At 42.3% G+C, this 23,276-nt stretch overlaps 1 protein-coding gene across 2 annotated transcripts in view; it reads left to right on the top strand.

The window, feature by feature from the left end:
• CRACD (capping protein inhibiting regulator of actin dynamics) overlaps positions 1–23,276 on the top strand; it is a 70,505-nt gene that overhangs the window by 34,575 nt on the left and 12,654 nt on the right. For both annotated transcript variants that reach the window (XM_073341966.1, XM_073341965.1), the window contains 3 exons: positions 3,302–3,370; positions 8,893–9,075; positions 11,657–14,882. In XM_073341966.1, the coding sequence (XP_073198067.1) occupies positions 3,302–3,370; positions 8,893–9,075; positions 11,657–14,882 (3,478 nt within the window). The remainder of the gene's footprint in view (positions 1–3,301; positions 3,371–8,892; positions 9,076–11,656; positions 14,883–23,276) is intronic.

Here is a 23,276-nt window from a genome sequence, read left to right as displayed (position 1 = left end):
TCTAATGCCAGTATATCTTTTTTGAGATGAGGAGACCACATCTGTACACAGTATTCAAGATGTGGGGGTACCATGGATTTATATAAGGGCAATAAGATATTCTCCGTCTTATTCTCTATCCCTTTTTTAATGATTCCTAACATCCCATTTGCTTTTTTGACTGCCGCTGTACACTGAGTGGATGTCTTCAGAGAACTATCCACGATGACTCCAAGATCTTTCTCCTGATTAGTTGTAGCTAAATTAGCCCCTATCATATTGTATGTATAATTGGGGTTATTTTTTCCAACGTGCATTACTTTACATTTATCCACATTAAATTTCATTTGCCATTTTGTTGCCCAATCGCTTAGTTTTGTGAGATCTTTTTGAAGTTCTTCACAGTCTGCTTTGGTCTTAACTATCTTGAGCAGTTTAGTATCATCTGCAAACTTTGCCACCTCACTGTTTACCCCTTCTCCAGATAATTTTTGAATAAGTTGAATAGGACTGGTCCTAGGACTGACTCTTGGAGAACACCACTAGTTTCCCCTCTCCGTTCTGAAAATTTACCATTTATTCCTACCCTTTGTTCCCTGTCTTTTAACCAGTTCTCAATCCATGAAAGGATCTTCCCTCTTATCCCATGACAACTTAATTTACTTAAGAGCCTTTGGTGAGGGACCTTGTCAAAGGCTTTCTGGAAATCTAAGTACACTATGTCCACTGGATTCCCCCTTGTCCATGTGTTTGTTGACCCCTTCAAAGAATCATGGAATCTCTTCCCACTAATTCACAGAGGGATGTAGAGCCTCAATCTGTCCACAAAGCCTTCCTCCTCCCCACCCCCCAGCACTATTGTGGAGTTAAGCTCTGAACTCTGAAGTGTGTTCTGGAATCTCCTTAATTGATCTCTCAGATTCACAGCTCCCCTGTGCAGCAGAAATGTATTGTTTCCACTGTATTTGTATCCTCCAGGGCTGTACAGGAGGTAGGGTTTGTGTGTCTCTCAGTATTTTCCTATCTGACCCATGGGTTCCCTGCAAAAAGATTTGTCTATCCACCTCCCATCCTACATCCCTACCCTTGCAGTAGGATGTTTGAATAGAGCTTGAGGGCCAGATTGTGTTTTTAAGTCACAGCCCTTCCTGGAGGGAGGTTCAGAGGAATTATGTTGCAGCCTGAGGAGGAATTTGGGTTGTCTCAGCCAGAATTCTTCCCAAGGCTTCTCAGGGAGAGCATACCAGAGCTGCAGTGGTCACTCATTCGCTACCACTAGTTGGCTTGGTACCACCTCTCACTGGCTTTCAGGTGTTGCCATGCCCCTACGCGGAGCCATTTGGAGGAGAAGCCATACTACACTCCCCCAGATGTGCACATGCCCAGGGCCAGGCTCCACCATATTCTTTATCATTGGCTGATTTTCCTTTTCTCTTTCATTCTGCACTCCCTGTTCACCTTGAGTACAGTTACTGAATCATACAGAGCAAAATCTGCCTGTTAAAGGATTTCCAAAGAACTCACAACTTTTTATCTGTTTTTTGCTCTATTTAAACAAGCCCATCTACTCGCCTGAAGCTTTACAGCGTGTAATATAAAAATATTTTGGATTTTTCACATCTCGAGTGGTGTAGTTATGCCTACCTAATTTTCTAGTGTAGATCAAGCCTTTGTATCCTCTCTGTGCTTCCATTTGTACACAGGGAATAAGAAGGCATATGCATTTTATGCAGCACTTGGAAAGCTACAGATTAGAAGTGCTAAGTATTGTTGGTGTTGTATTTCTTATATTCCATGTGGTTTTTCATTATTATTATTTAGGTAAATTGGATTATTGGCTTCAGTTCTCAATTTGATTTGGCATGTGTTTGAAATGCTAATTTTGAGGCTATCTACTAATATCTGCTAATGAGTCATAAAAGGAGAATCACAGAGTGTACATAAAATAGGTCAGAACTGAAAAATGTGGGATTAAAAATCAAGCCCGTCATTTTATATCAAAGATGCAAATAGGCTATAATTCATATCACAGAAAGCTTCACAAGCTCCTAGCTAAAACGAGTCACTTAAATACGCTCTATAATGCATAAACATAAGAACAATTATAAAAAGAAAGACTGTTAAGTTAATGCCCATAAATGATACAGTAATACCAAATGTAGGGCCCCAGTACTTTCCCATGCACCCAGGGATTGCTTTTTAGGGGGCAGAACATAGGGGAGTGTTGCCTCCATGGCATGGTGTCCACGTCCCTCTTGGCCCCACTGAGGACCACTCCAGATCCATGGAATTGGAGGGCACAAGGATGGGGATTGGGAAGGGGATGAAGGTCAAGTTTCATTGAATAATTTTCCCCACCAAATCCACAGGCCAAAGCAAAGCAAGTTTGTCTGTGAATAAGGCATTGGACTAGAATGTAGCAGACCTGGGTTTTGTTCCTGCCTTAGCTACTGACCTTGGGGAAAGTATTTTGCCTTGGTTTCCTCTTACCCTTTGTGTGTCTTGTCTAGTTAGATGGTAAACTCTTTGGGACAGGGACTGTCTCTTACCGCATGTGTGTGTACAGCACACAGCACAATCTTGGTTAGGGCCTCGAGGTGCTATACTAGTACAAATGGTTAATAATGAAGTTCCCTCAGTCTTCAGGAATTAATGTAGTTCTTCCTCCATGGTTTAGAATCCATTCCCATAAGATGGGTTCTGATGGCCCTGGACAGCACGACTCTTGCAGCATTAATGAACCCTTACGGATGGAACTAAAAGGTCAAAGGGGCCTCCCTGTGGATCCCATTTGGCTCCAGAGGAAAGGAGTTCACAGGAAGCACTGGGTTGAAATGCAGTATTTCCACTCCTCTATGTAGATAATGTCTGCCTAAGAGAAGATAGGACTCTTAATTCCATTTTATTCTGGTCTATGCTTCAGTCAAGTTAATACATTGATTCTTAATATGACAATATATCAAAACTGCTAGAAATCATGATAGGTTGCATTTTGCTTTGGTGTTAAATCTAATTATCTAGTGCTAAAGAATAAGAGTGAACTCTTATCATTTAGCCTGTGTAGCCTGTAGGGTCTCATTAGTTTGATATCTACAGACTCTTCCTTATAGGCAGCTATAAGATTATAAAAGTGTAGAAGAGAAAACTGTGTTAGACCAGGAAGCAGAACTGTGCATCCGTCAGACCTATGGTGCTAGTGGGGGTGGAGGAAAAGTCCTAACCGGCCTTTTCACTCTCACTTTGTGATTTCACTAGTTCTTTTAATCATATTTATTAAATCCTTTACATTCTAATATCTAGCTGTGCTAATCTTATTTTCCAGTTAAGTGACACTCCGGATTCATTAAGCCCTATGAGCGTGCCTGGGACAGGACATGAATCGGAGAAGAAGGTAATAAGACATGAATAGTTAATTGAATATGTATCAAATTCTTTTCTATTTTAATTACTTTTTCCTCCTTTGTTTTAATTTATTTTTTAGTAAACCGCCAGTTATTTTACTGCAGTATTCAGTTTCATTGTCCCAAATTCATCCAAACCTGCAGTGAGGCTGTACAATTCTGAGGTACTGGATTTGAGGAGACACTGGTAAATGAGTAGTGACTGAAGTTGGGAAGTCTGTTACTATGGTAATAGATGACTACAGAAAACTGAACATAGCTCTATCTCATCTGCTCGTCAAACATTCAAATTATTGCAGAACCATCATTTTCATAAGTACTTTTACTACTTTATTATGCCTAGATGTAATTTAATAAGGCTATGCAAAATATTTCAAGATCTTTAAACAACTGGCTCTCTGATAAACCTGGGTTTAACCTTTGTGGTTTTCAGAGCTGTCTTGAAAAAAAGATACTAATTTTTCCTCTGTAGAAGACTTTTCCTCCCTTTCTGAGTTCACACCAATTGCAAATCTAACAGTGGTAGCTAAATGGACCATATGGAGACACTTTTGATTTTTGTCACCTCTTAAAGGTTACTTTCTTGTGTACTCACTTGTAATTTCCCCAAGATAACAGCATCTGCTGTTGCGAGACCTACAGTGGATACAGTAAGATTCAAGTGCTTCAGCCAAGCATTGTAAGGTTTTTTCTTTTTGTAGGGTGCAGCGTGTTTTCAGTATGGCTGGAAAAAGTCCCAGTCCTGCAAACAGTTAGTTATATGTACAACCTTATTCATGAAAATAATCCTGTTGTGTTTAATGGCAGCTGCCTACATGAGTGAAATTACACTCATGCATAAGTATTTGCAGTATCTGGGCCGAAATATTTGCAGTCCAAAAGACATGGGCTCTGATTTGATTCTCTGATTTCAACAGGAGACTTTCACATGCAATGAGAAATGTTACTTGTCACTTTATGCTTAGAACTCAACACCTATTTTGAGGAATGTATACTTTAGTGTTGCCTTATACCAATTAAATATAGTTTTGGAAACTCAAGTAGTAGTAAGTCCAACCCAACTGATTCAGGCCTAAAGGCTGAACATAACTAAAATACCTGAAATACAACACGCCCTATGTTAGCAAACCTGAGATTTAAAAAAATAATAAATGTTAGGTTCTTGTTATTTCTCTGCTGATTTCTCAGCTTCTAGTGTGCCCTCATGTAATATTTTCAAGCTTTTCACCACAACCATGAAATCTAGAAACTTAATTTTGTTTTAAATAAAAGCTGAGAGTCTCTCATAAGCACTTGCCTCCAGGTTGGGCGTAAAGAAAAACATCAAAATATTGTGAAAGTCATGATAAAATCATGAGAGCTGGCAACACTAAAAAATGTGACCCGGCTGAAACTTTAGCTGCTAATCTGTCTTCAGAACTGATTCATTGGCATTTATAAAAATTTGTAATGTTAGTTATGCCCCAGTTGGGGTATCCAATTAGTATGAATGAAAATTATTTCCTTAGTCATTGAGTGTTTCTTTAAAACAAAATACCAAGTTCTTTCTTGAAAGTTGTTAATAAATGAACACATCTGAAGATAAACCTTTTTTTTTTTTAACTGCTTAAAACTGACCAGCTGTCCTCGTTTGGTTCAGTGTGTGTGATCCAGGAACCTCTTGGTGCCAATTGGTGGAGGGCACAGGGAATGCATAGGATTTTACAGGGATCCCTGGGTCAGACATGTCCATATCAAATTAACCAATGGGTGGTATGTAAGGTCTCTATCAAGAGCCAGTAGCCCAGTGATCATTATAATCATTCTGAAATGCTATGTACGATAATATTTAAGAAGTTATGTATCCACACTGGAAATTCTTCTTTGAGTGCTGGTCCCTGTGTGTATTCCACTGTGGGTAGGCATGTGATCCATGAACCTGGAGCTGGAGTGTTTTGAAAGCAGTGTCCATTGGTCTACACATGCGTCCTGTCTCACCTCATGCCTCTGACTGAGGAGATAAAGGTTGGAGTGGACCAACCATTCCCCAGTTCCTTCTCACCACTGCATGATCTTGGTCCAGTGTCCAAAACTCCAGTGTCCAAAGCTTTGGTTTTATTCCTTTATCTGTGAACATATATATAGATATCTGTAAATTGGTTTTAGAAGTTTTTACAGTTTCAAGTTTTATCTGATAGTTTTTAATGTTTTATAGTTAGCCTCCCTGACCTGGGGAGCCCCCTTCCCCCTCTATTACCCTGCTTTGGGTATTGGACTATGCCCAGGACTTGGGGCTTCAAAATCTGTGCTTCCTGCCCAGGCTCCTTCTCCATCAGTGATGAGTACCAATGCTGTCTGTACTGCCTTGAGGAAGCCCACTTTGTAGCAAGGTGCACTATCTGTAGTTCATTCCTCAGTTGCACCTGGAAAGGGCGGGAACTTTGCCTTAGGAAGCACCTAATGGAAAAGACCTTAAGGCCACTGTCAGACTCAGGCCAGGGGACCCACCCTGTACAGCCAGACTCTGCAAGGAGTGCGCTTCCTGCCACAATGTTCAACTCAAGAGTGAGGAAGTCCACACCCACAGATTCCTCAGCAGGGTTTTTGGTGGAAGAGCAGGGAGCCTGCCTAAATCAAGCAAGTCTCATTAGAGATTCCAGGGAGGGTGGCACTGAAGCAGAGGGGAACTGGTGGCTGAATAAGTGCAAAGGTTCAAGGAGGATTTAAAGCAGGGGTGGGCAAACTAGAGGCTGCGTCCAGCCCATCAGACCTTTTAATCTGGCCCTTGAGCTCCATTGCCCCACTCCAGCCAGGAATCAGGGTCGGGGGTTTGTCCCACTGCTCCCGCCTGGCACTCCCGTGTGTTCGTGACTGCCGTGAGGGCACACATGTTATCCAGCTGCACAAACCAGACATGCCTCATGTGCCATCAGAGCCTGGAACGTGCAAGCCCACATGCCTGCTGCTTGTTGGCTTAGGTGACTCTGATGTTTTAGTAGTGTTAATTTTCCATTATTGATGAGAAAACAGAGTAGTTGGCCAGGGAGTGCTCAGTGGTGGTTTTCAAAGTTGTGGGGTGTTGGGACCTACATGGGAGGAGATTTCTGAGAGCAGGGGGCTGGTGAATCTCGATAAGTTCCAGTGACTGGAATCTGGTGCCCAACAAGTCAAGGCTAGAGAGAGAGGGCGTGGAAAGGGGGTAAATTGAGTTTAATTATTATAATACATTGTTATGATGTGGTGTATTTATAATAGTAGTTAAAGTTTTATATTTATTTCCACTAAAATGTATCTTTATTAAATAAAGTTTATTTGAGTATCTCTGAATTGTTAATTTCATGAGCATTCATGGCCCACCATACAATTTCCGTACCCAGATTTGGCCCTCAGGCCAAAAAGTTTGCCTACCCCTGATTTGAAGTCTGTGCTAGGGATGGTGCAGCAAAACCTCACAAAAAGCCACACAGCTCAGAATCTTTTTTTTTTTTTTATTAATTAAACCTCTCTGTCTAGTTTTCTTGAACCTGTTTAATATTCATTGTTGAAAACAACTTGACCTATTTTCCACCAACATTTGTTGTAATGGGTTATTGCAGGGATCAGCAACCTTTGGCCCGCGGTCCGCCACAGTAAGCCCCCTGGCAGGCCGGGCCGGTTTGTTTACCTGTCCCGTCCGCAGGTTCGTCTGATCGCGGCTCCAAGTGGCCGTGGTTCGCTGCTCCAGGCCAATGGGGGCCCCAGGAAGCAGAAGGGGTGAGGGATGTGCTGGCCTATAGGTTAACCAGTGGCTAACTCTACTGCATCAATATAAAGGGTGAGCTATAAGCCAGGAACTTCTTGGTGCCAACTGTTAGCGGGCATAGGGAATGCATAGAGTTTTTATAGGGATTCCTCGGGTCAGATATATGCATATTAAGTTCACCAAAGGGTGGCATGTAAGGTCTGGATCAGGAGGCAGTAGCCCACTTGTCATCATAATAATTTCAAAATTTATGTACAGATAATATTTAATGGGTTATGTATCTATACTAGAAATTGTGTTCTCAAATCTTTGGAGTTAAGGCAGGTAACCAAGAGGTGCCATGTCTTAAACGGGTTACTTTCAAACAGTAGGTACAGACGCTTATCTTTCTGTCTGGTCTTGGGTAGTGAGCATTGTAAGTCTCACAATGGAAGACTGTCTGCATACTGAGCATGAGACCAGTCAAAATCTACAGAAGAGGAAATTTACAGGAAAAAATAAACAGCAGGAGGGGATCCTATTTACTAGTAAAGACAATAGATTGTGGGGGGATATATCTGAGAACTAAGAGGATGCTCTCGTTCCTTCATCTAGGAGACAAGCTATGTAAACACAAACACATATACCACTTGAAGCACATTAGACATGAGAGGATCTTGTTAATTAAGTCTAGGTTCTAGAATGCCTGTTACAATTTTATTTTATATGTAACTAATTGTTTCCAATACTACTACTTGCTGTCACTTGAATCTCTATACTTTTTAAAATAAACTTCTACTCATTTTCACTATAAACTTATCTAAACGGAGCAGTTATCTAAGATGTAATTAGTAAGCTGGGGTGTTCTGCTTATTTGGGAGCAGCAAATCTGTGAATACTGCGAATGTCCAGTGGACCAGGAGCTGGACACGCCAGGTGAATGCTCAGAGGGCTTGGGGGTTGGAGTGTGTCTATCGCTATGCGTTCTGTGACATGTAGAGACATGACCTATATTACATATGCATTTAGGGCTCAGTTGTGCCCAGCCCTGCACAGGAGGAGGGTGGGTGAGAGGTTGCAAGGAACATCTCTTCCCCTTGTATCCTCTGGTAGAGCTAAGTAGAATGGCAATCCCTGTGCTTCCAGCAGCACAAGGATTGCTCCAAGCTAGTTCCACTACTACTGCTAACCTCTCCAAATGAGACAGAGAGAGGCAAAAAGGGGCGGGAGAGGCATCTTGTTGCCCTGCTTCTGCATCAGTCAGCACAGCTGGCCACACATGAGAGAGTACACCAAGCATGATGCACTGGCCATGCTCCCACTGTGCTCCACGAAGCATTGTACCTGCCTGAGGCATAAGGTTTCTAGCATTTCCCACTGGGGTGGGGTGGCTCTGCAGCACTCCCTACTGTAGGCTCTGTTGTAATGCTTAGATTGGTTTATCCTTCCTATCTTTCAGCCATTTCTTGATGTAGCCTTACTCAAACGAGTGTGGTGGGCAATACTTACAGAAGAATTAATTGATTAATTGATTTAATTGGGGATTGGTCCTGCTTTTGAGCAGGGGGTTGGACTAGATGACCTCCTGAGGTCCCTTCCAACCCTGATATTCTATGATAAGAATTCATGTCTTTTTTTTTTACCTTTGGCAAACTTAAAATGTCCAAGGGAATATTGCTGGAAATTCTTTCCTCGTTTTGCATGTTTTCTACTAACCACTCTCTTGAATGCATACATACAGAAATGTTTTTTGTTTTAAATCTTTTTGTATGGTTTTAATGAGAGTTACTTTGTATATATGGTACAAAACAGGTCACTCCAGTCAAATCGTCTCGGTCAAAAAGACACATTTCCTCTGCTGGCACAATTGAATCAATCAATCTTGATGCGGTCCCCCAGGCAATCGCTCGTCTGGACAACAGCGCGGCTAAGCACAAACTCTCCATAAAGCCAAAAAAACAGAGGCTGTCAAGAAAACACAGAAGATTAACAAAGGTATTGAACTGATTTGGGTTGTCAAATGATGAGATGAGATGGTCTGCTTTAGAAACTGTAGTAAGTACTCACAAAATAGTTGCAACTGAAAATAACAAGATGAATGGTAGGTATGATGCAGGTACAGACCTGGCTGGGTAACACCGGGGAGATCTTTGGGAAACTTTCACAACGTTGACTTTGTCTTCACTGCAAAACGAGGCATGTGGTTTTTATATTGAGAGAACTCAAGATAGCTGTCTGAATGTAAAGTTCTAGTGGAGACAAGGGACAGGTAGTGTTTAGCTCCGTGTAGCTATCTGGGGCTGATGATGTGCTGCACCCATCCAGGAGAGTTCCAGGAGGCACTGTGAGGGTGCAATGTGCTCTCTTCTCCACAATCAGCCAGCTTCATTGACCTGTGTGGAGGGAGGGTGGGCCATGGTCCTTTCTCTTTTCCCTTCCTCACTCCCTGTGCACCCTTCCCATCCTGGTGTGCCCCTGCCATAATCTGGCCATTGGGCTTCCAAAAGAAATACTTCACAATCCAAACAACGATAGGAAAGGAATGATGGAAGGAGCCCTACGTCTCTCCCACACTGTCTTCCCTCCTCTCCAGGAACCCGAAAGAGGCCAGTGGGCAGCTTCCCTGGAGTTAACAGGAATTTCCAGATAAGGGAGGGTAGGTGGGGCAGGGAGGGAGCTGCTGGGCTAAGACATTTATTCACGGGAGGACAGCAGGACAGAAAAAAGAGCCCAGCCACCCCTTTGTTTTGCTCTGTCTATTCCCTCATCCTCTCTCCCTTCTGGTGAGAAACGTGTTGGCCCAGCATCTCCTTCCCCCTCAACTAACAGAAGGCATTTTAATGGTAATGGTGTTGTCTGAGGAGCTGCAGAGTCTTGGTGAGCCTGTTATGTCTACGGAAGGTCCATGTAGCTGGGAGGAAGCACGCCCTGTACTGGGCAGAGAGTGAGTCAGCTGCTTGCCTAGAACCAGCAAGACTCCTGAAGTGGCGTGTGGAGCTGACATGCAGGAAACAAATTGGCAGTCAGAAAGAGGCAGCAGCGAAGGACTTCATACAGCTTCTGCAGGTATTGCAGCTTAGTAAAAGCTGTTGATAGAGACGGAAACGTGGAATCAACAGGAGACTGAGGGTACATCTCCACTGCAGCTGGGAACCTGCTTCTCAGCTTGGGTAGACAGACACATGCTAACTCTATTTGAGCTAGCACACAGCAAAATAGCAGAGTAGCCAGGAGTAGCTCTGGCTAATGGCCTGATACAAACCCGTCTGGAACCTCTGGGTACATACTTGGGTGGCTAGTCCAAGCTGCCGCTTGTGCTACCTCCCGACTACAGTGCTATTTTTAGTACATTAGCTTGAGCAGAGCTAGCACATCTGTCTACCCAAGCTGGGAAGTACGCTCCCAGCTGCAGGGTAGACATACGGTCCCTGAAACAAACAAAATACCTCTTGTACCACTAACCCACCTCATGGTATCCCATTTAATCGCAATGGCTACCTTCATTAAGCAGCAGTCATCACACCTCTCCACTAGCATAGAAAAGCTAGGGATCTCCAGGTTTTTCATGATTTTTAGGTAGCTCCCAGATTTCTGCATTGGAACCACCAGCGTGGGGAGCCCCAACTAACTGGGGTTTAGCCAGGCAGAAAGTAGCAGCCAAGCAGCATTTCCTTTACCATTGTTCCTCCTGTCCTTGCCGTCACCACACAGCTGCTCTCTGCAGGGCTGCATGCTCATTGTGTGGAAAGAGCCAGCCCTGCAGAGAGAACTGACACAGACAATGCTTTTGACCAGATGCTTAATGTTTTTGAGCCTTAACAGAACAAATTCTGGAGCTTACAAAGTGGTTAAATGTGGGACAGTGCTGGAAATGTGAATGTCACATTCTAAAATCTATTCACATCATGGGTGGCCAAAGAGAGGCCCGTGGGCCGGGTGAAGCCCCTGTGTGATTGTGGCCACCTTCATGTGGCCTGTGGTGACTACAGATCCCAGCATACAATATTCCCCAATGAGCCCGGTGGCCTCCTTAGCTTTTGGCTTTGGTGGTCTGTATCAGTACGCTCTGCGCTTCAGACCCAGTTTTATGGTGAGGGTGGCTGCTGCCTACTCCATTTTACACAAATCAGCGTGGCCCTTAGACTTCCCTGAAGGTGCTGCTGCAGGTCTTGGTTAGTCAGAATTTGGGCACCATTGATTTACCTGCATTAGTGTAAACTGTGATTTATTATTTAGTATTACCATGTTGTTGGTGCCAGGATGTGTCCTTTCTTTTACAAAATATCACTCCTGTAAAGTGGTGAAGCAGATCAACCCACATGTTGTTCAGTTACTCTAATATGTCATGGGTTATGATACTGTAACTCATGAGTTAGTGTGTGTAGTCTCTGTACTCAAATACAGTAAAAATATGACTTTCTAACAAAGGACGAAAATAAAATGATCTATATCTCAAGCCAATTGTTAAAAAATAGAGACTAGTCAGTTTGCAACTGATCAGTTCACCATTCTGTACAGTGAAGAAAGGGAACAATAACCAATATTAAGTAACTCTGCTTTTGTTTCCCAACATTAGGAGTCACAAAGCGTAACAGTGACAGAGTTTGAGCAAGAAAACCCAGAAACCCCCCAGTACAGAGAGAGATACCCAGATGACCATGGGCGCATTGCCACAGCGAAGCCAACCCAGAACAGAGAGGGCCGAAAGCATCTTGAGTTAGCAGATGAGAAAAGAAAGCAAGAAGATCACTGGAGAATCCTCGAGGCTGAAGAGAAAAGACAAATGGCAGAAGCAGAGGGAAAAAAACATTTGGAAGAACAAAGATGCCAGGAAATTGAAGAGATGCAAAGGCAACAGGAGAGAAAGCATTGTGAGAAAGAGAAAAGGCAGCATCTCCTTAAGGAGGAGAAATATTTGAAAATAAAAGAGCAGAGGCACCAGGAGGAGGAGAAAAGTCAAGAAGAAGAACGGAGACAACAGGAACTGGAGGAGCAGAAAAGACTGGACGAACGGAGACAACAGGAACTGGAGGAGCAGAAAAGACTGGACGAATGGAGACAACAGGAACTGGAGGAGCAGAAAAGACTGGACGAATGGAGACAACAGGAACTGGAGGAGCAGAAAAGACTGGACGAAAGGAGACAACAGGAACTGGAGGAGCAGAAAAGACTGGACGAACGGAGACAACAGGAACTGGAGGAGCAGAAAAGACTGGACGAAAGGAGACAACAGGAACTGGAGGAGCAGAAAAGACTGGACGAAAGGAGACAACAGGAACTGGAGGAGCAGAAAAGACTGGACGAAAGGAGACAACAGGAACTGGAGGAGCAGAAAAGACTGGACGAACGGAGACAACAGGAACTGGAGGAACAGAAAAGACTGGACAAACGGAGACAACAGGAACTGGAGGAACAGAAAAGACTGGACGAACGGAGACAACAGGAACTGGAGGAACAGAAAAGACTGGACAAACGGAGACAACAGGAACTGGAAGAATGGAGACGAGTGGAACTGGAGGAGCAGAAAATAAAAGAACTGGAAGAACAAAGGTGTCATGAGATTGGAAAACAGCATCAGGAGGAAGAAAAAAAGAGACAAGAGGAACAAAAAAGACAAGAATTGGAAGAACAGAGACAAGAATTTGAGAAAAGGCATCTTCAGGCTGAAGAGAAGTTGCAGCAGGAGGAAGAAGCTAAGAGACTGGAAGAACAAAGCCAGCATCAGAAGGAAAAAAAGAAGAGACAAGGAGAACAAACTCTACAAAAACTGGAGAAGCAAAAGACACAAGAAGAACAAAAAAGACATGAGCCAGCAGAACAAACACCCCTGGAGAGTGAAGAGAGAGAACAACAGGGGAAATTTAAAATAAGGCAAGAGGAATCAAATGAACAAGAACTGAAAGAACAGGCAGAAATACACGTGGATGGACAACAGCATTTGGAAAAGCAAAAAGAACAAGAGCAAGCCTTAAGACAGCAACAGGTCAAAGAAGAAGTGTGTTCTGGGGATGCTGGTAGTGAATCTATGGAGAAGCAGCTTCAAGAAGAATCAAACCAACAAAAAACAAAAGAGTCACAGAAAGGGAAAGAAACAGTGCTTGAAAAGCTAACACCAAAACAGAAGAGAGAAGTCGAAGCTCAGGAGCAGAAGACAGGTGAAGAACTAAGGTGGCAGGAAGTAGATGAAAGGCAGGCTATGCACAGACCATTCACATTTCAAGTGTCATCGGGAGAGAAACAGATCATATTTCAAAAAGTGAATTTGAGCCCCGTTACTCCTGTCAAAGAGGCAGCGCACCTTTCTGCCCTCAAAGAATCCAAGACCCACAAATTTAGCAAAGGTTCTCCTGCACTTCCCTACTCTTTGTGTGTCCCACACACAGCTATTTTGGTTACTGGAGCACAGCTTTGTGGCACTGCCGTAAACCTGAATCAGATCAAAGATACAGCTTGTAAGTCTTTACTTGGTTTGACAGAAGAAAAAATAAACCTGGATTTTCCCCCACCAGAAAACACCCAGAAAACTACTCTTGATTCCAAATCTAGCCGCAGTAAAATGAAGTATACACAGGAGACATTGAACAACCAGGATGTATTAGCTGAATGGGCTTCTATTAGATCTAGAATCCTAAAGAGTGCAGAAAACAGCAAGCTAAATGAAAAAGACCGAGTAAGTGTCTGTAGATACAGTGATGACTGGACTCCCAAAGGACGAGGTGCTTCCCATGCCAATTTAAGGAAAACACTTTCTGCGAATGCAAAATTTTCCATAACACCAGCATGGCAGAAATTTTCAGAAACCTCAAAAGCCAGTGCAGATGCTGAGAGTGCCTGTGGTACAGAAGGTACTGAACCAGAGAACACAAGAAAAAAGACAGATTCATCCAATGATGCAAATGATGATGTGGCTGCTCGCAATGAGACTCCAGCTTGTAAAGATAATGTGACTGAAATGGCAACAAAGAGTGAAACACACCTTGAAATGGCAAACTACACAGAAGGCTATAAGTTTGCCAAAGATCTTCCATCTTTCCTTGTTCCAAGCCTCTCTCATTCTTCAGGAAAAGAACTGCCCCCATCAGAATCTCCAGCTACTTTGGAAAGTCAGCAGAACACTGGTACAAGAAACCTGGATAAAACAGCACCACATGAAGAAGAAAATGTTTCTCCATTTGGGATAAAGTTAAGAAGGACAAATTACTCCTTACGTTTTCACTACGATCAACAGGCGGAGCAAAAGAAAAAGAAAAGATACAGTGCAGGAGATAGTTTTGATGGTGTACCTGCCCCACTATTTACAACAGAAAGTGGAAAAGAAACCATTAATACCACTCTAAAAGACAATATATCCCCTAGCCTAGAGAGAAGGGATGCCACTGTTAATGTTTTAAAAGACTCTTCAAATAACGTTTCGGAGAACTCAGACACAACAGTTACACTTCTATTCCCATCGACCAACAGCCAGATTCCTTTACCTAGTCATGAGAAACCTGTGTGTAAATCGTCACTCCAACAAAAACCTGCATTAGCTCCAAAGCCCACAAACCAGACCCCGCCATCCTCTCCTCTCTCTAAAAGGAACAGATCAAACTTAGCTGACACATTAGGTCAAAAGACGGCTAAACCAGAGTTAGACACCACCTGGAAAAAAGAAGACAGTAAAGTGAACGTGATGCACTCACCAGCACAGAATGAGAACAAAAATGAAGAGGAAGAAACCAGAGAAAAGAAGTCATTTTTCCCATCTATCACCATGCCATGGAGAGAGAAAGCTGATAAAAAGGCTGAGCCACTGAAAAAAGGTAGGCAACATGAAAGTGTCACATGTAACTATGGGCCATGTTTCCAGAATGAGAGGCTGGAGGTTTGTGTGCAGAATTTTGGCCTTAAATGTAGACTATTATTAATCCTTATTTGGCCTGGTAACAACTTAGTGCAAGTGGTGTACAAATAAATCAGGAGACTAATTCCAGTCACAACTAGCTTACAGTCTAGTTTAGACACAGACAAAACAGATCAAACATAAATAATAAGTGATATACTGGTGTGTCTGGTAGTGGCAATCTAGACATCTAATTGTGATCTCTCAAGGAAGTGTGTTTTAAAGAAGCAATTGAAGTCTCTTGTTCAGTCAGGAGATATGCATATGGATGGAGGCCCCCTTAATATTTTTAATTAAATAAATACTACTGGGAATTGTGTGATTATGGGAGACTTTAACTTCCCAGATATAGATTGGAAGACAAGTGCTACTAATAATAGTAGGGCCCAGATTTTCCTGGAGGTGATAGCCAACAGATTTCTTCACCAAATAGTTGCTGAACCAACAAGATGTAATACCATTTTAGATTTGGTGATTTTAGATTTAGATTGGTGAGTAGTGAGGACCTCGTAGAAGAACTGGTTGTAGAGGACAACCTTGGTTCAAGTGATCATGAGCTAATTTAGTTTAAACTAAATGGAAGGATAAACAAAAATAGATCTGCAATTAGGGACCTTGATTTCGAAAGGGCAAACTTTAAAAAATTAAGGGAATTAGGAAGTGGACTGAACTGAAGAACTCAAGGATCTGAATGTGGAGGAAGTTTGGAATTACTTTAAGTCAAAGTTGCAGAAACTATCTGAAGTCTGCATCCCAAACAAGGGGAAAAAATTCATAGGGAAAGGTTGCAGACCAAGCTGGATGAACAAGTATCTCAAACAAGTGATTAAGAGAAAGCAGAAAGCCTACAAGGAATGGAAGAGGGGATGAATCAGCAAGGAAAGATACCTCTTGGAGGTCAGAAAGTGTAGGATTAAAGTGAGAACAGACAAAAGCCAAGCAGAGTTGGACCTTGCAAAGGGAATTAAAATCAATAGTAAAAGGTTCTATAGCCATATAAATAAGAAGAAAACAAGGAAAGTGGAATTGCTAAACACTGAGGATGTGGTGGAGATTAAAGATAAACTAGGCATGTCCCAACATCTAAACAAATACTTTACCTCAGTTTTTAATTAGGCTAATGAAGAACTTAGGGGTAGTAGCAGGGTGGCTAATGGGAATGAGAACATAGAGGTAGAAGTCAAAGTCAAACTCAAACAGTTTATGGTGACTAAATTGGGAGGTCCAGATAATCTCCATCCAAAAATATTGAAGGAACTGGCACATGAAATTGCAAGCCCAATAGCAAAGATTTTTAATGACTCTAAACTCGGACATTGTACCCTCTGACTGGAGAATTGCTAATATTGTTCCTATTTTTTTAAGAAAGAGAGAAAAAGTGATCTGGGAAACTACACACTTGTTAGTTTGACCTCAGTTGTATGCAAGGTCTTGGAATAAATTGTGAAAGAGAAAGTAGTTAAGGACATAGAGGTTAACAGTAATTGGGATAAAATTCATCATGGTTTTACAAAAGGTAGATCATGCCAGACCAACCTGATCTCCCTCTTTGAGAAGATAACTGATTTTTTTAGACAAAGGCAATCCAGTAGAGCTCATCTACCTGGATTATAGTAAGACATTTGATACAGTTTCACATGAGAAATTATTAGTGAAATTGGAGAGGATGGGGATTAGTATGAGAATTGAAAGATGGATAAGGAACTGGCTCAAGGGAAGACTACAACAGGTCATACTGAAAGGTGAACTGTCAGGCTGGAGGGAGGTTACTCAGGATTGCTCTTGGGACCAATCTTATTTAGCGTTTTTATTACTGATGTTGGCACAAGAAGTGAGTGTACTAATAAAATTTGACACAAAGTTGGGAAGTATTGGCAATACGGAGGAGGACTGGAATATCATAACAGAAGATCTCAATGACATTGTAAACTGGAATAATAGAAACAGGATAAAATTTAATATTGCGGAATGAAAGGTCACACATTTAGGGACTAACAAAAACATTTGTTATAAGCTAGGGACATATCAGTTGGAAGTGACAGTGGAGGAGAAAGACCTGGGTGTATTGGTTGATCACAGGATGACTAAGCTGCCAGTGTGATGTGGCTGTGAAAAAAAGCCTAATACAGTCCAAGGATGCATCAGGCGAGGTATTTCCAGTAGAGACAGGGAAGTGTTAGTACCATTATACAAGGCACTGGTGAGACACATCTGGAATAGTGTGCAATTCTGGTCTCCCCTGTTTAAGAAAGATGAATTCAAAGTGAAATATGTGCAGAGAAGGGCTACTTGGAGGCTCCAAGGAATAGAAAACCTATCTTATGAGAGGAAACTTGTTTAGCCTAAACAAAAGAAGGCTGAGGGATATATGATTGCTCTCTATAAATACATCAAAGGGATAAATACCAGGGAGGGAGAGGAGTTATTTAAGTTAAGCGCCAATGTGGACACAAGAACAAATGGATATAAACTGGCCAACGAGTTTAGACTTGAAATTAGGAGAAGGTTTCTAACCATCAGAGGAGTGACGTTCTGGAACAGACTTCCAAGGGGAACAATGGGGGGCAAAAAACCTTCTGGCTTCAAGGCTGAGCTTGATAAGTTTATGGAGGGGATGGTATGGTGAGACTGCCTACAACGGCATGTAACTGATCTGTGATTGCTAGCAGCAAATATATCCAGTGGCCAGTGATGGGATACTAGATGGGGAGGGCTCTGAGTTACTACAGAGAATTATTTCCCAGGTGTCTGACTGGTGAGCCTTGCCCACATGTTCAGGGTCCAACTCAGGTCGGCAACCTTTCAGAAGTGGTGTGCCAACTCTTCATTTATTCACTGTAATTTAAGGTTTTGCGTGCTAGTAATATATTTTACATTTACAAGGGCCGACGGACGGAACCCCAGACTGGCAGCGGGCTGAGCGGGGCCAGCAGCTGGGACCCCGGCTCACAGGGGCTGGCGGATGGAACCCCAGACTGGCATAGGGGGCAGCGGATAGCCCACTGCCGGCCTGGGGTTCTGTCCATCCAGGCCGGCAACAGGCTGAGTGGGGCTGGCGACCAGGACCCCAGGCTGGCAGCAGAGTGCCATTGTAAATCAGCTCGCATGCTGCCTTTTGCATGCGTGCCATTGGTTGCCGACCCCTGGTCTAACTAATCACCATATTTGGGATTGGGAAGGAATTTTTCCCTGGGTCACATCGGCAGAGACCCTGGGGTTTTTTTGCTTTCCTCTGCAGCATGGGGCATGGGTCACTTGCAAGTTTAAACTAGTGCAAATGGTGGATTCTCTGTAACGTGAAGTCTTTAAACTAGGGCTGTCAATTAATTGCAGTTAACTCAAGCAATTAATGCAAAACAGATTAACTAGATTAAAAAATTATTTTTGATTAATCGCCATTTTTATTGCACTATTAATAATAGAATACCAATTTAAATGTTCAAATATATTAATTTCAATTACAACACAGAAGTGTACAACACTATACAAAGTGTACAGTGCTCACTTTATAGTATTATTTTAATTATCTTTTTACAGTTCAAATATTTGTAAACAAAAGAAATAGTATTTTCAGTTCACCTCATACAAGTACTGTAGTGCAATCTCTTTATCATGGAAGTGCAACTTACAAATGTAGAATTAATTTTTGTTACATAACTGCACTCAAAAACAAAACAATGTAAAACTTGAGAAACTACAAGTCTACTCAGTCCTACTTCAAGTTCAGCCAAGTTTGTTTACATTTACGGGAGATATTGCTGTCCGCTTCTTATTAACAGTATCACCTGAAAGTGAGAACAGGTGCTCACGTGGAACTGTTGTAGCCCACGTTACAAGGTATTTATGTGTCAGATATGCTAAATGTTCGGATGCCCCTTCATGCTTCTACCACCATTCCAGAGCACATGCTTCCATGTTAAAAAAAAATATGTCAATTAAAATTGTGACTGAACACTGTGGGGGAGAATTGTATGTCTCCTGCTCCATGGTTTTCTGCCATATATTTTGTGTTATGGCAGTCTCAGATGACAACCAAGCAGATGATGTTCTATTTAAGAACACTTTCACTGCAGATTTGACAAAATGCAAAGAAGGTACCAATATGAGATTTCTAAAGACAGCTACAGCACTTGACCCAAGGTTTAAGAATCTGAAATGCCTTTCAAACTCTGAGAGGGACTAGGTGTGGAGCATGCTGTGAGAAGTCTTAAAGAGCAACACTCCAATGCGGAAACTACAGAACCCGAACCACCAAAATCAACCTTCTGTTGGTGGCATCTGACTCAGATGATGAAAATGAACATGCATTGGTCCACACTGCTTTGGATCGTTATCAAGCAGAACCAGTCATCAGCATGGAAGCATGCCCTCTGGAATGGTGGTCAAAGCATGAAAGAGCATACAAATGTTTAGTATATCTGACACATAAATCCTTGCAATGCTGGCTACAACAGTGCTATGCGAATGCCTGGTCTCACTTTCAGGTTACGTTGTAAATAAGAAGCAGGCAGCATTCATAGAATCATAGAATATCAGGGTTGGAAGGGTCCTCAGGAGGTCATCTAGTCCAACCCCCTGCTCAAAGCAGGACCGATTCCCAATTAAATCATCCCAGCCAGGGCTTTGTCAAGCCTGACCTTAAAAACTTCTAAGGAAGGACATTGCACCACCTCCCTAGGTAACGCATTCCAGTGTTTCACCACCCTCCTAGTGAAAAAGTTTTTCCTAATATCCAACCTAAATCTCCCCATTATCTCCTGTAAGAATAAACAAACTTATTTGTCTTAGTGATTGGCTGAACAAGAAGTAGGACTGAGTGGACTTGTAGGCGATAAAGTTTTACATTCTTTAATTTTTGAGTGCAATTATGTAAAAAAAAATCTACATGTGTACGTTGCATTTTCATGATAGAGACTGCACTACAGTACTTGTATGAGGTGAATTGAAAAATATTATTTCTTTTATCATTTTTACAGTGCAAATATTTGTAATCACAAATAATAATATAAAGTAAGCACTGTACACTTTGTATTCTGTGTTGTAACTAAAGTCAATATATTTGAAAATATAGAAAATATCCAAAAATATTTAAATAAATGGTATTCTGTTATTAACGTGTGATTAAAACTGCAAATAATCATGACTTTTTTTATCTCACAATTAATCACAATTAATTTTTTAATTATTTGGCAGCCCTACTTTAAGCCATGATTTGAAATCTGCGGTTAGTGGTTATTACAGGAGTCGGTAGGCAGGGCCGGCCCACAACATTTTGGCACCTCAGGCGGGGAGCTCAAATGACACCCCCATGTCCCCTTGCTTGGGCCAAAACTTTGAAAGGTCTCAATTATGCCTTCTTCCTGTTCTACTCTTCTCATGGTACTGCTCTGCTTCCTACCCCAATAAAGGAGAACTAACAACTTAAAATGCTTTGTTCAAAAATTTTAAGTAACACTTAACTTTCAAACGCCTGAACAGCAAATGTAAATTTTCTTGTCTGCATAGTAAACACTGGCATTTTAATCTGTTTGAATAATCAAAGTCGTGCTTTCCGTGCCTTCTTGGTTGCAAAGATTTGAACTGCTTCCTGCTGAAGGTCCACGGTTTGGGCCAGCTCATGCTCTGTTGAGATGGTTGCAAGGCCGACCAGCCTCTCCTGTGTCATTGTGGAGCGTAGATGTGTTTTTATTAACTTCAGCTTGGAGAAGCTGCGTTCTCCACTGGCAACTGTTACAGGAAGTGTTAGAAGTATGCACAGAGCAACAAAAGCATTTGGAAAGAGGGTGGTCATCTTATCTGTGCACATACATTTCAGCAGGATCAACTCCAAAAGCTGTTCTGGAATATATCTTGAAAGGGCTTTCAATTCATCACCTAAATATCACGCATGTCATCATGTGTCAACACTGGCTCTAGTGCCCTGCATTGCTGGTGTAGGTCTTCTTCTGGTATGGTGAAGAGTTTTGGAATATCAAACAACATCCCAAATATACTGATGTGTTCCTTAAGCTGCATGAAACGTTCTTCAACTGACTGTATTGCACAATCTAGCACCTGGTTAAAGAATTCAACTTTGAATTGTTGTTTGAGGTCTCTTATGGGATTATCCCGTGCCTCGTAATCAAAATGTCGTCTTCTTTGGTGACTCTTATATTCTTGAATGGGTGGGAAAATAACTTCAGTGTGAAGTTCCTCTGCCAACTTCTGTGCACTCTTCAGAACGTTTTGAAATCCCTCATCTGACTGGTAAGACTAAAGATATGACTTTGTTTTGTCCAGTTGTTCCATTGCTCCAGATATATATCAAGGTCAACACCTTGGAGTCTCTTGCTTACAACATTTATTTCAAACAGTATGTCATGCCACAACACTAAGCCACACAGAAATTTGAAGTGATGTATGTTTCTGGAGATTCCATTTCCCTCTGACACTGTTCTCCCACGAACAGTTCCTGTCATAGCAGTATCCTCCATAATGGCAACTATGCCATCATCTATCTTCCCAATTTGGTATTTGATAGGCTTTATCGCCTCCACTTGACTTTCCCATGAAGTGAGCTGTAGCTCACGAAAGCTCATGCTCAAATAAATTGGTTAGTCTCTAAGGTGCCACAAGTACTCCTTTTCTTTTTGCGAATACAGACTAACACGGCTGTTCCTCTGAAACCTGTCAGTGGTTTCAGTGTCAGAGAGGATGTTCCCAGATGTTGCTTCAAAATTTGCCATTGATGAGAAAAATACATAGATGCTTCGAATTACATTAAAAAATTCAGCAGCCTCTCTAGAAGCTGATGCTGCATCACTGACCACCAAGTTCAATGATGAGAACTGCAGGGGACAAAAAAAGCTCGAGGGTTTAACTCTCAGATCCATGCCTACACTCCTCTATTCTTTCCTCTCATGTTGGCACCATTATCGTAGCCGTGACCTCTCATGTCAGCTGTCACAATTCCCGTAACTTCCAGCGTTTTAAGAAGCACATTTGTCATACCAGCTCCTGTAGTATCATCAATGTCAATACATTCTAGAAAATGCTCTCTGACCATCACCATTGCAGGGACATTTTCACTAGGTTCTGTTATTGTTACAAAATGCACCATTAAAGTCATTTGTTCCGTATGGCTGATGTCAGGTGTGCAGTCCAGGATAACGGAGTAATATCTTGCTGACTTCAGATCTGCCACAATTTTCTATTGGACTTTTGTTGCCAGTAACTGTATGATCTCATTTCGAATTGTTTTTCCAAGGTAGTGGTGTGTGTACATTTCTTGGGTGGTGACTCTTCTTAGATGCTCCCGGAGTACAGCATCAAATTCAGCCATTAGCTCCACAATTTTAAGGAAGTTTCCATTGTTTGGTACATACAGCTGATCTGAAGTGCCACACAGTGCTAGGTTTTGGTAGCAAGCAGTCTCACAATGGCAATGAGCCTTTTCAGAACATTTTGCCTGTATAGAGACTCTGATGCAATCTTCTCTTGATGCTGATCATCTATGGTGGCCTTTAACCTTAGTCTCATCTCAAGCTCTTTCCACCTAATGAATGCTCTCTGGTGATTTGCTGGCTTCTCATGGCATGCCAGATTTCCAGCCAGATTTTTCCAGTCCTTTGTTCCTCTAGAACCCAATGTGGCTGGAACATTAGACTGGCAGAGTTTGCAACAAAAACAGTATGCAGCATTCTGGGTTTTTGAGTACATAGGCCATGGCCTCTCCACTTTGTCACCATTGGGGATTTCACGCCAGTAATGCTTTGGATGGAAACGTCTATTTTCATTGTCTTTGGGGAACATGAAGTTTTTCACTTGCTGTGGCCTAGGCAGTACAAGGAAGTCCCTCAGGCTACTGCTCAAGTGGGTCCACAGTCCTGGATCATCTAGACTTAAGGAACTAACCTCAGCAGCAGCTGTTTCTTGTGCCTCCACCACACTCTTCTCTGATCAACACTTTTCTTCAGGAATGTGCATGGTTACATCCATTTCAGATGGAGATATGGATGCTGCAGTAGCTGCCAGGTCACCTGCACTCTGACTAAATGGAAGATCAGGCATCTCCTCACCACTCACATCCTCACTGGAGCCGGAAGGCTCACCGTGAACATTTGTGTCTGTGTATCTCAGGAGAGTTCCTTCCTGCTTAGATAGAAAAGCTTCCTTTGCTTTCTTTTTCTGAATGCTGCCCCAGAGGGGCTTTTTTTTCTTTCACTCATGACTGCTGTTCTGTGCCAGCTAGAGTGGCTCTCAACACTCAGTTGAAGGGGACAAATAAGCAGGCTGGTAGCAGGGCCTGAGGGAGGGAAGATATCAGTGACTTAAG

Source organism: Lepidochelys kempii, chromosome 4 (assembly GCF_965140285.1).
Source record: "Lepidochelys kempii isolate rLepKem1 chromosome 4, rLepKem1.hap1, whole genome shotgun sequence".
NCBI classification, from domain to species: domain Eukaryota; kingdom Metazoa; phylum Chordata; order Testudines; family Cheloniidae; genus Lepidochelys; species Lepidochelys kempii.
The sequence above is the reverse complement of the archived record's forward strand: the minus strand, read 5'-3'. Positions and strand labels throughout refer to the sequence as shown.